Source organism: Hibiscus syriacus, unplaced genomic scaffold (assembly GCF_006381635.1).
Source record: "Hibiscus syriacus cultivar Baekdansim isolate YM2019G1 unplaced genomic scaffold, ASM638163v2 tig00001732_pilon, whole genome shotgun sequence".
Taxonomy (NCBI): Eukaryota; Viridiplantae; Streptophyta; class Magnoliopsida; order Malvales; family Malvaceae; genus Hibiscus; species Hibiscus syriacus.
Genome location: NW_024061886.1, coordinates 246,182 through 259,632, shown reverse-complemented (window position 1 = coordinate 259,632; position 13,451 = coordinate 246,182). Strand labels below are relative to the sequence as shown.

Here is a 13,451-nt window from a genome sequence, read left to right as displayed (position 1 = left end):
ACTGCTTCTTTAGTTTACTACCGTAGGGTTTGAGTAGAAAGCTTCGTTACGTAATTTTGGCTATTCATATCATACCTGAAAATGCTGTTCCCATGGGTGCTTCTTTTCGCCTAAAATTTTTGCCTTAGTGATGCAAGGGCTTGTACATCTTTCTTTGATCACAATGTGAGCATTTTTTTTTGTTTTTAAAAAAAAAAAGAATTGTAGTCTGGATATATATAAGATGTATCGAAATAGATGTTAGTTATTTACTTATTTACATGATTGTATCTATCAATTATATAAAGTACATTTTAAATGTAAAAAGGCTTAGGTTTTTCCTTTCCGAAAGAGTTGAGAGGGTTTTAGTATTTTTAAAATTTTAGGTGGGTGAATTTAAAAAATTTTAATGGTTAAAATATAGAGCCGTTTTGCATGGGAAGAAGGTTCACGTAAATTCGGTCATGCACGATGCTATGCATGCAGAAGCTATGAAGAAACGTTCACGTTGTGCATCAACCCCAAACCTGAGAGGAAAGTGGAACTAGCTTAGGTGTTTGTCTTGCAACCGAGACGAGCTGTTGTCTGGTTCCAAAACCGCCATGCTAGGTGGAAGACCAAGCAATTGGAAATGAGCTATGCCCTTCTCAAAATGAGTTATGATTACGATACTCTCTAAGGCTAATTATGAAGCTCTCCAGAATGACAATGAATCTCTTCCCAAGGAGGTAATCATAATAAATTATATTTCACTTATATTTGTGAGAACATATGGGACGATTAGATTAATTGTGTTCAATTTTTATGCATATAAGAGGAGGAGCACCGAGATCGCAATGTTGCAATGGAAGAGGAGGTGATGGTGGTGTCCGAAATTACTTATAACAAAACATAGGAACAAAGTGAACCCTTTTCGGCTACTTCATCAGAACCTGCAGGTCTCAACTATGAGAGCTTCAACATCCGCGATGAATCAATTAGCTCCACCCTTCTCCCGGACTCGAAAGACGGGTCATGGGACAGTGACTCGAGTGCTATATTAAATGAAGACATTATCATCATCAACAACAACATTATCCCCAACAACGTGATTATTTCTTCAATGTTTATATCATCAACATCTTCCTCACCATCATCGATGGATTGCTTCAATCTCTCCAAAATAACCTATCAACCTCAACGGTATGTGAAGATGGATGAACACAATTTCTTCAGTGTAGATGATGAAGCTTGCAACTTCTTTTTGGATGAGCAAGCTCGGAGTCTTCACTGGTATTGTCATCAACAATGGAGCTAAATGGTGTCAACTGCCAACGTAGCCAAATATGCCAACTCAACCATCCAAACGTACCACATCAAATTTTTGTGGGTTTTTTTCCCAATAGAGCATCCAGATTTTTTATTTAGCCCAATAGGGAAACCGGTTTTTTTTATTTTGGAGAATACGACAAATGCTATGGTGTTTAATAAACTTGTCATCTCGATGTGACGAGTCACTTTAATTTTTTTTAATTATAAAAATAATTTAAATTTTGAAACGTAAAATTAAAAAAAAGAAATTGTCACATCGAGGTGACGTGTTCCTTCAAATTAAAAAAAATAGTTGTTTATAGTTGTTGGTCAACGGGTAACAACAATGGTCACTTGGACAACGATCCCCATGAAACTTGTCACTTCGACGTGACGATGCCGAGGAGTGGTCGAATGATAATAGTGCGGGGCTCGTCGACGTCGAGTACGCCGGGGTCGTCGGCTTTAATCGTCATTGTCTTCATCTTCACCTTGGTTTGGTTGTTCAAAAGGAGGTTTACTTAACACACTCTGAGATCTACCTACGAAATACAATTATTAGCTTATAGTGTTTGACGCCATCATTGTCGTTACTGAATCGACTTGGCTACCTTGTTGACTATATATGATATGATCTCATTTATCTTCACCCGCATGTTATGTAGAAGATGCTTGATGTATTGCATTGCATCCCATGAAGCTCCAACCCAAGTCGGCTGAGTCTCGGTTGAAGTATGATATGTAGTATAGAAACTGAAACTAACTTGAGATGTATAATAATAATCTTCAAATGCATATGCTAAAGCGGAAGATGACAATGATTTCTTCGACTTGGCAAATCTGGCCTTGTGTTGTTATCATTCTCCCATCTCTTCCGTTGTCATGAGATATAGTTTCACATTTGCTCCGTAATTTCAGAGATAGGGAGATTGATAGAAATCTAGGTCCATCGGTGTAATCTCGTAACGTATGAAGACCTATAACTGATGTTGATTCCATTGCTTAATGTAGATATCGTGCTTCCTCGGCTAATATTCGTTATGTATCCCACGTAAATCAATTCTATAGAGCGCGTCCATATCCCATATTTGCGTAGGAATATGTTGATAAGACGCAAACCGTCGCAACACTCTATCAATTAGAAAATGTAATAATGGAGTTACGATATACCATAAATCAAACCTATAAAAAATCCCGCTGGTAATAATCAGTAGATCTCTTTGTCGTAATATGGAAGCCAAGAAAACTCTAAATATTAACTATAAAATTGAAGTTAAAAATATATTAAAAACGATTAAATATATATATATATTAAAAAATTAGTTAAAAAGTGAAGTTAAAAAATTACCTTCAAGTCAGAGGAAATTAAACCAGGGTTGTTATAATTGGCATAAAAAACGACAATCAATATCATTCCCATGACTGTAGCAAAATTAGACAGCCTGCTACATTGTCTTTTCAACCCCGATCGACGATTGTAGCCCTGTAAAGCTCCCAATACAAAAACGCTAAAATCACCTAGCCCCAATTGGTATTAAGACACTCATTGAAATTATTTAATATAGGCAGATATTTTGTGTGCAACAAATTATCGAATTTATCTTGTAATAATATCCTTTTGATCAGTTGGAGAAGTTATGTTCGGGATGCAAAAATAGCCTTCTCTCCGGTAGAGTTGTTAATCACTTGAAATTCGGACTCCAACCACGTCATCCATATCCGATAGTTGTCCATGAACTCGGATGGTAGCAACCTTCCCAAAACTTTATTGACCTTATCGATGGGTTGTAATCGTTCCGCCTGACGACAACGACACCATTCATAGGAACACCGAGTTGGTAAGTGATGTTTTCCAAAGTAATCGTCGCTTCACCACTCCAAAAATGGAAAGTGTGCGTCTCGGGCCTCCAAAGTTCAATCAGAGTCGAAATCAACGTCGGGTACACCTTAAAGCCACATACAAATATGGTTGAATATAGACCAGATTGCTGAAGATATAGAATCACCCGCTTATGCAAATCTCTCGATGTCATTTTGCGTTGACGAATGCTATGTTCTTCTTCCGGACAGAGTTCGATCGACAAGATATGAACATTATCGATCGGGTACACCTTAAAGCCACGTACAAATATGGTTGGATATAGACCAGATTGTTGAAGATATAGAATCATTCGCTTATGCAGATCTCTCAATGTCATCTTAAGCTGATGAATGCTCTGTTCTTTTTTCGGACGGAGTTCAATCAACGAAATATGAACATTATCGAGGCATAACATCTCCATTTTTCAAGATTTCTTTAGGAAATACGAATTTTGCTCAAATTTGTTCATAACAAATGATGGTAAAAAATCTAAACCCAAACCCCTATTTATAGCCTCAATCCCAACAGCTAGAATTTTCAAAAAAATAGAGGGAACTCGTCACGTTGAGGTAAAAAATGTTATCATTGGACACTTTACCGAAAATGTTTAACATATCTAGTAAAGTGCTACCTAAAACATTATTTTTTCTACCAGAAATATTAATATTGGGCACTATACCGGAAATGTTAAAAAACATTAATGTTTTAGGTAAAAATAATAATATTTTAGATAATTTTTTACCGAAAATATTAAAAAATATTAACATTTTCGGTAACGCATTTTATTAGTTGTATATTATTAAGGTTGTCGTATGACGTAACTACCCCTAAAAAACTTATATCTATCATCATTATAATAGGCGATATTTTACCATGTCGGAATAATCAATATTATTATACTTTTGAAAATTTCTCGTCTCCAATTGGCCTACATCTTCTGAACACAAACTTATGATAAGTTACGATACATAAACAAGTCTGACAAACTCATATGATGAGTCAGGATGAATTTAAGATCTCATCACCAAATTTATCTAATTTGTTTAATCTACAAATAGATATCATGATCATAGGACTCACAGACACATTAAGGTGGTGTTTGTTTTTACTGTGTGAGGTCTGCAAAGTTCTTATGTTTGTGCCGTGTAGATCACGCGCAGACATTGAGCTTCGCAGACCGTTTGTTTTTTAGAAGACAGAAGCTCTTCTAACGTCTACGTGATGTCTTCTTGGTGCAGACATCGTTTTATGTCTTCAAAGGTCTTCAAACCTCTTCAAAGAAATTAAAATTATTTAAATCTATTTTAAAATTTATTTTAAAATATAGATTGATTTATTTTAAAATAAAGAAAAATTTATTTTAAAATATGGATTTTTTATTTTAAAATATAGATTGATTTATTTTAAAATATGGATTGATTTATTTTAAAATATGGATTGATTTATTTTAAAATATGGATTGATTTATTTTAAAATATGGATTGATTTATTTTAAAATACGGGAAAATTTATTTTAAAATATGGATTGATTTATTTTAAAATATGGATTGATTTATTTTAAAATATGGATTGAATTATTTTAAAATGTGAAAAAATTTATTTTAAATTATGAATTGATTTATTTTAAAATATGGATTGATTTATTTTAAAAAATTTATTATTGTAGTTGTATGGATTATTTAAATTTCAGTATTATAAAACTAAAATTATTTAAATTTCAGTATTGCAAAACTCTTTTAAGTTTAAAAAATCAGTTTATTTATATTTCAGTTTATTTTAGCAGTCTGCAGACGTTAAAAAACAAACAATATTCTTCTTACAGACTGCAGACTTTTGGTTCACCTCTTCTGCTGCAGATGCCTGCAGATGTGATTCGCAGACTGCAGACCTTTTATCTTTGTAAAAACAAACACAACCTAAATATCATTACAAATACTCTCAATCATGATCGTAAAGAAGGATGGGCCGCCCATAATTAATGGATCATTTTTTATCTTTTCCAAACTAACTTACTCTTTCTCATATCAACCAACCAACCAACGATTGTTCTCTCATTGATATGATAAAAAAAGGAAGAATCGCTAAAGGTGGAGTCGTCAAAATTTTTCTTCAACAAATATAAATAATGAGAATAAATAAATAATGTATCTGCCATGTTAAGCTGATTTGTTTCCAAGAGCATGTATCTGCCATGTTAAGCTGATTTGGGTACATGGACGAGTGTAAGATATGGATATTTTCCAAGTTTATCATGTGTTCTTACACAATGTGTAAATATACCAAGTATTTAAAAAGAAAAAGAAGTGCTCATGGGCCTGAAAATTTATTAAGTTCCTCTCTTCCACATAAGGTAGATAAATGAAATAACAGTGGCAAAGATTCCCCTTTAATCTTCCTACTGACCCAACCAAGCTCTATATTTTAACCCATAACTTCTCTCTGCAAGGTACAAGTTCGCAATGCACCAATCCACACATTTTTAGAGTAATTAGAACATATGATTTCTTGTTTCTTCTTCTCTTTTCAGAATATCATAAAAGATCGACATATATTTAGTAGGCAACATGTTTAAAATGACTATTCAAGCAATCACTAAATGCTTTGGAATATGGAAGGAATGCCAAATTAGTTTGTGCCATAGCGACTTCTCTTTCTTCTGTCTAATAACTTCCTAAATTTTTCCAAATTTTAGATTAGAAAAAATTAATATCGGCTGAAACAACAGATCTCGGCTTCAACAATCTCTTTGATACTTGCCAAAAATCGGGCCCCTTTAGAATATATTCATAACTTGAAGCAACTCAGACAGAACTTTCTCTTTTCTGAATATTCTTGATGAGATGCAGTAAGTGTGCATTACTCAGGTCACCAAATCTTTGAGTCCAAGACCCCCCCCCCCTTTAAACTTAGGGTAGCAGATAGCACTCCAAGTCATTCTTGCACCTCTCGCTATTGAGTCATCATTCTTTCAAAAGAACCTTGCACAAAGTTGATTAATTCAGAGCAAAACAGCTTTAGAAAAGGTCATTTGTCTGCTCCAAAAATTCTGTATACAAAAAATGACAACCTGTAAAAGTTGAATATTACCTACATAAAACTAGTACCTAGCAGTCCAAGTTTAAAAATGTGCCTCTATCTTATCCAGCAAAGGTTTACTGTTAGCAATTGTAAGGTTTCAGGTAAGTAAGAGAATTCCCAAATATCTTCATGTTCATTTCTTTTTGTTGAGCATAAAATTTACAATTTATATAACATAAATTTATCTTAAATATTTATAGAAAATAATCAACGCAACTGTATTATAAATATAGTGTAAATTATGTATATGCTATTATTAAATTATGGATATATTTCCTATTTCTGACTATCTAGGGTTGTGCAGTGTTTGTACATATCTGGCCGACAAGGAACATGGGTCACAGTGTGGTCTAAATTTCGGAGGGCCTCTCATCACTGTCGAACGTGTTAATTACGTGAAAAGAAAAGAAAAGAAAAGAAAATATCCGGTGGGTGAGGATGGAGGACATGTCGTTGCGATCGTAATATTTGCAAACATTTGTCGGAACATGCAAATTGCAAGGCAAGCAGGAAATCATGGGTCCAACTGGGCACTACCAGTTAAAATCAACCACGCGGTTTCTCCATCGCCTTGTCCTTCAAACGTAGAAAATCTTCTCATTGAAATAATATCATGATTGATCCCTGTCTGATAATGAATTGAGTTTGTATGATAAAATTTTGCAACTTGGAGATGGAGTTTACCAAAGTCAATAAGTGATCCAAAAACAAATGTTACTTTGCATGATTGATCTATCTATAAATACATCATTTGAACGAGTCATTGAGCATAAACTTGGGAGCTTAATGACGGGGAAGTATAGTTTACTCATTTTGCTGCTTCTTAACTTGGGAGCTTTGCTCACTTGTCTTGCCTGTCCCGAATGTCCCCTCCCGACTCCGCCGCCAAATTGTCCACCGAAACATCCTCCCATTGTAAAGCCTCCATTTCACCCTAAACCACCAAAGCCACCGGTTGTGAAGCCCCCAACTCTGCCTCCAAAGCCTCCTGTATACCCGAGTCCTCCAGTCTTGAAGCCACCTCCAGTGGAGACCCCGTGTCCGCCACCGCCACCCGTGCCATATCCACCACCTCCGGCGAAGCAAACATGCCCCATCGACACTCTCAAGTTAGGTGCTTGTGTTGACGTGTTGGGTGGCCTAGTGCACATCGGTATAGGCAGCAGCGCAAAGGATACATGTTGCCCGGTGCTTCAAGGGCTGTTGGACTTGGATGCCGCTATTTGTCTTTGCACCGCGATCAAGGCCAAGTTTTTGAACATCAATGTTCTATTACCAATTGGGCTTCAGGTCCTCGTCGATTGTGGCAAGACTCCACCTCCAGGATTTCAGTGCCCAGCATGAGTATCAAGTACAAGTGTAAACTAGTTACAAATAAAAAGTTTACTTCTAAAATATTATAAAAAGATATTTTAATTATTATCAGAACTCTAAATTTTTATACAATTGTAAACATTTTGATTACATCTAAATATATCTTTTGATGAAATTTTGAGTATTTATCATTTTTTTCTCTGTAAAGTTTTCTAACATTTTAGATTAGGTATTGTTATATCTAGACGACCTATGAATTGTTTTACTCTCCATCAAACAAAATCCACATGAATTGTCAACTCTACACCAACCAGAGTCTCAAGATCTCTCTAGAGCCTCCGACTAACTGACATTCTTCAAAGGTTATTTTTTTTAGCCAACTATAATATATAGACAATATTTTTTATAGGTCTGTGTGACTTATTAAGATGTAATTAAAGGTCTGATAAATAGAACTATCTAGCACGTTAGTCTACAAATAGTTATAATAACCCTGCAATTGAGACGCACACTAAAAGTTATTATAAATATTCTAAATCAAGATTGGAAAAAATGTTGGAACCCTCACGATCTCTATATTTTCTTTTTCATACTTCATGACCAACTCTCCTCTACAAAAATACGGGCTAACAACCATTCCTTCATCGACTGTACTCTTCACCTAAATTAGAATAAATGAACCGCTAACAATGGGTAATACAAACCTATTGATTATTTAAGATATAATTACTTTTAATATTTGATCATTTTAAGTTATGAATATCGATATTTATAAAAAAAATAAAGAAATTTATTCAAAATATGCTTTCATCAAATTTGACATATGCGTGATTGAAAGAAGAATAAATATGAACTCAATTAATTTATCCAGTGATAATCAAAGGATTTAAAGTTTAAATTCTTAAGTTTACAAGTTATCTTTTTTCAAGGATTATGCGATTTGAGAGAAATAGGATGTGAGTTAATCTAATTTAGTGGGTAAAAAATTGCTACTCTTTAGTTCTTGGACTAATCTAAATTCTTTTTTAACTTGAAAGCAAACTACAGCAACCTTCTTCAAACTTAATCAAGTCATTAAACGAAAGAAAATAGTTGAGTCAGTCAACTTAAATGTGTTTTTTTCGATTTTGTTTCCACTTGGATCCTATACAAAGATAGTCGAGTCACCCAAGGCTTTATACGGGCCGAGACAAACTCATTTCCTCCAATCTTCAAATCGAATAAATAGCCTTTATTCTGGTGTCCAGGGATAGGATCGAGGGAGACATGTGGCAGCAATCGTCCACTAATTTTTTTTTAATATAATTTCTATTAAAAATGTTTTTGTCCCCTAAAATTTTCATCTCCTAAAATTTTAGAAGTTCACTCCAACATAAAATTATACATACGTTCCTAGTTGTGTCACTTATTATTTTTTAACATATCATATATAGTCTCATAGTATTATCTATATGTTACATGATTAAATAAATTTATGTATATTTTATAGATAATATTTTTCAAATTCGAATCAACGGAAGAAAACATACCGTCTTACCACTAAATTCAGTTTTTGAATTCCATTTATTTTTTTAAGATAAAATGTTTTGGTTAAAAAATATTATTTAAAACAAATACTATCATTTGTAAGCATCCTAAATTAATTTAAAAATATTGTTTAAAATAAAGTAAGAAGGACTGTGTGATGCCACCAAGAAACTCATTTCTTACCTAATGATGAGAAACCAAAATATCTACTTCTCTATATTTATTTGAAAACCTAAAACGAAGTGGCTAGGACATTTTATCATGATTCAAGTATTTTCACATGACACAGTTGAAATTCAAGATGAATCGAAAATTTGTTTCAAGTTGAATGGTCAATGGTTAAAGAATTTTTATGAGAACCACCAAGCTTGTATGGTCGAAGAAATCATTCTCGAAGAACCTGTAGTCAGAACCAGGTCCTTGAACAAACGATGTTAAACAAAGGCACTCTAATGAGAGGTAGCCCATTTTTGTAGTTTTCTTCACTTTTCATTAAGTTATTTTTCATTATTTTTCATGAAAACCTAGAATGAAACTAACATGGTCAATCGTACGTTGTTTCAATCGAACAAGATTTACAAGGCTGCTTGCAATTTGAAAATGAAGAAAAAGTTCGGTTTGACTCTATTCGGGTTTGTAAATATATTCCAAAACCTACTTTGGATTGATTATAATTGTGGGATGTTTTTTTGAAAAATGGGTACTTTGTATTAGATATCGCAAAGTACACCACCCCAAAGACCTCATTAAAAAACCTCCCTAATCCTAAGTAGAGGAAAAAGAGTGAACCTTGGGATGGAAAAAAGGTATCATCATGAACCCTAATAACACAAGAACAAAAGCCGAGAACTACACCACTAGAACAACCCGTAACAAGCTACCACAATATAGCTACATACTAGCCCCTGTAGGAAATACAAAAATAAACTACACACATCCAAAAGTTGAACAAAACCATGCTACAACCTCCGAAACATAAGACAATTGAGCATAAGCCTATCAATGGTTACTAGACAAAACACCACGACTTAATAATCTAGAAATAAGGTAAGACAGAACCCCGACATATTAGAACAAAATACATGAGATAATGGACCTTTGGCAGATAACACCGAGCAAGAGTCGAGACAGCATGTGATTAGAGAATTCAGAGAACTGAGCAGAAACAAAAACCTGGATACAACGCCACTGCACCACTATGCGTAGCCCCAGCATGGCTACTAGAACAGTAAAAGAGAATGATGAGCCATGTATAGATAAGCATCTTGATTAACGGAAAATTAATGCAACCACCGATGGAAAGACTCTCGACAGAAGACACTGTCGAAATCAAGAGTTCTGGATCAGAAATGAAAGAACCAAAATCAAAAGTAGGATAAAAAAAATCATTTACCCACTTCTGAATGTACCAGCACCGAACCAAACGAGCACCAAGTGACCACACGAGAAGATTCAACTTTTTCTCTATACCAAATATAACATAGCTGAATTCTTCTAAGGCAAATCTAGCACTAGAAACACTTGTTAAGAACTTCATGACCAAGCGGTAAACAACCTGTTCTCAATTCAGAAACACTACCCGAAATGGACCACCATAAGCTGAATCTAGCAGCACTAGAAATCTCCATCAACACACACCACGAACGATAGTTACCGGATTTCAAATAAAATCAGACACCATTGGTAACCACCTTGGCCATAAGTAATTCGCCCATAACCCCATTTGATCAAAGCGCTTCTAACCTCTTCAAGACGTCCCTTCTCGACCCCACGAATTCCACCCCCAAAGCCTCTGCAACAGCAAGTGCCTTCGCCGCTTCAGTGGTTACGCCCTCCTTGCCACCATCGTGCTTCCCATCTTTAAATCCATTATGCTTACCGCTGCTACTAACATTTAAACTTGCATCTCTACCCTAGAAACCGTGCTTCTGCCTTTTTGCATTGAATAACCTCTTGGAAATTTTAAGACTGACCTGATTCGCCCCCCTCGAGCTTGAATTTTGTGACTTATCAACAAACGAATTAAGAGGATCATTATTCCTCTTCTTTCCATTCCCAAACCTTCTATCACGATTTTCGATAGAATTAACCTCATCCAAAAATCTGATGGAAGACACCTCAGCAATAGGCACCTCTAGAAACCTTGAGCAATTGGAAATAGAATTGGACGCCCATATAAAATCCGGATCCCTATTAATTGTTATTATCCCAACATTCTCATCAATAACGTGCTGCTCCACTGGCTCACTATTAAAAAAGATGGGAACATCGTGCAACCCTTCTTCAGAGACACCCATACCTTCCACGTTAACTCCTGTATGCACCGCACCACCTTCCAAGAAACCATAAATATTATCACACCTCTGACTGCTCGACACAATCTGCTCCTGCCCATCCAAACCTTCCTTGAGACCCACGCCTGCAGCACGCACAACCTCGAAGATTGGGAGATTTGTTCATTCTTCATATTCAGCACACCACGCTCCACCCCCACCATGGTTCCATCAATGAAGGCTCTAGTCTCTTCCTGCACTTCCGTAGAAATTTTAATGGAATAACAATTTCCATTGAACATAATGGACATTTTCTCAGGAATAGAAGATTCAGACTGAACTTTCAACAACACTCTTGCAACGTCAAACCTATCGCGATCAGAAGTTTCTTTATCGATCAGAATGACTCTTCCCCACAAGCTACCAATGACATATAAAAAAGCTTCACACTCCAAATAGATAGAGGGATATCCTTCTAAGAAACCCAAACTTTAACTTTTACTCTATTCTCATATCCTTCCATTAATTCCAACTCATCGAACCATAAACGAATCCATTCATCTCTATTAGACCAACAAACCTGGCGATCGAAATCATTACGAAACTGAATAATCATTAACAGATCATGCCAAACACTCACTTTCACGTCCATACCTTTAGCTTTAAAAGTTGGTTCGATAATAACATCATTATAGTTGTTTTTAATTTTACCAACCAAACTTCTCTTTGCCCACGAAAGCTCCTTCTTGGGGATTAAAATGTTCCTGTAAACACCCTCGGGAATTGAAGAAGAACTAGCATCTTTATCATCAACAACATTTACATGCACAACCAGATCAACGCCTCAATAGTTTCCAGCTTGTCCATCAAATTTCTCACATGGCTTCCCACCTTCAACCTGAACACCTTCCGTAACTTCTCTGAAAGACCTGGCGTCTCTAAAAGCTGGTTTCCAAACCTTTTTAACACTTTTTTCAGCAACTACCCTCTTCCTTTGGCTACCAGGCGATTTATCATGGAAAACTCTGATCTTGTACCTATCCATCATCCTACCGTCCGCTCTAAAAAACAACTTTATTTGCTTCAGATATACTATTGAACCTTACGAACGTAAACGTAGAACCCTCAGATTGTCTTTTACTACTCCTATACGCAATGAAAACACCCAAAACAACACCATATGCCTGAAATGCTTCCTTAAGAGAGGAGACGTGAATCCTCTTGCTAACATTGTTAACGAAAACCGATAAAACAGTAGGGAGAAAAGTGCAATCATTCATTGGGTTCTACCGGAAGCAGAGGGGTACTCTTGGTTGAACTCTTTATTATGAAATTAAATGTGATGCATTTTATGAATTGAATTACGAGTTTTATTTCATTTTTCAAAATCAAAACTCATAACTATGAACTCTCCAGATATAGTGTCTTTTAGACTGGGGGCAATATTTTTTACGTGTTTATTTTTTAGTTTAATGTGGCAATAAGATTCATGGTTGATGTCACGTCATATGATTATATGATTGCTTTGCTTGAGATGCTTAAGGGTTTTAATACTGATGTTGTCGATTCAACCCTTATCGATTCAGTAGTTGATTGTTCGATGTCAAAACATCAAATGCACTATTGTTTACCCATTCATGATTCGACGCTATGGTGCATATATCGGTTCCTCACATTTAATTACTCAGGAAGAAACTATTATTCTTCCTTGAGTAAGATTGAATTATTCTTCATTTGATGTATGTTGATCGGTAAAAAGGTAAACTTGAGATTCTGGTTTGCTAGGGTCTTTGAGGCCGTCATTAAATCTCGTCATTCTCTTATCTAGGGTCCTTACATTACTTATCTAGTTGCTTGATTATTTGCATCCACTATTGATTTTGCACAATTTACTTGTGTCTTTCTATTAATTCTTTAAATGAGTCTTTCTTGGATTCAAGGAGGTTTCTTGTCAACACCCCCACTTCGTTTTACTATGTCCCTCCAGGCACTATCACCCGTAGAGGAAAGTGCGTTTACCTGTTACGCAACGCCCTTCCACAAGCACAAGAGGCTCCTTAACGCAAGAGTACATTTAGTGTGCATGGGTAAGGTGCCTCTTGTGCTTGTGGATGAACGTTGTGTCGCAG

General features: G+C 35.4%; 1 protein-coding gene and 1 pseudogene across 1 annotated transcript; both read left to right on the top strand.

The window, feature by feature from the left end:
• The first annotated feature begins 130 nt into the window (after window positions 1–130).
• LOC120133102 lies at window positions 131–1,276 on the top strand (annotated as a pseudogene).
• Window positions 1,277–6,967: 5,691 nt separating this feature from the next.
• LOC120133237 (36.4 kDa proline-rich protein-like) lies at window positions 6,968–7,634 on the top strand. The gene has a single exon (XM_039149871.1). The coding sequence runs from the start codon at window positions 6,995–6,997 to the stop codon at window positions 7,550–7,552; it is 558 nt and encodes a 185-aa protein (XP_039005802.1). The 5' UTR covers window positions 6,968–6,994; the 3' UTR covers window positions 7,553–7,634.
• Window positions 7,635–13,451: the final 5,817 nt, after the last annotated feature.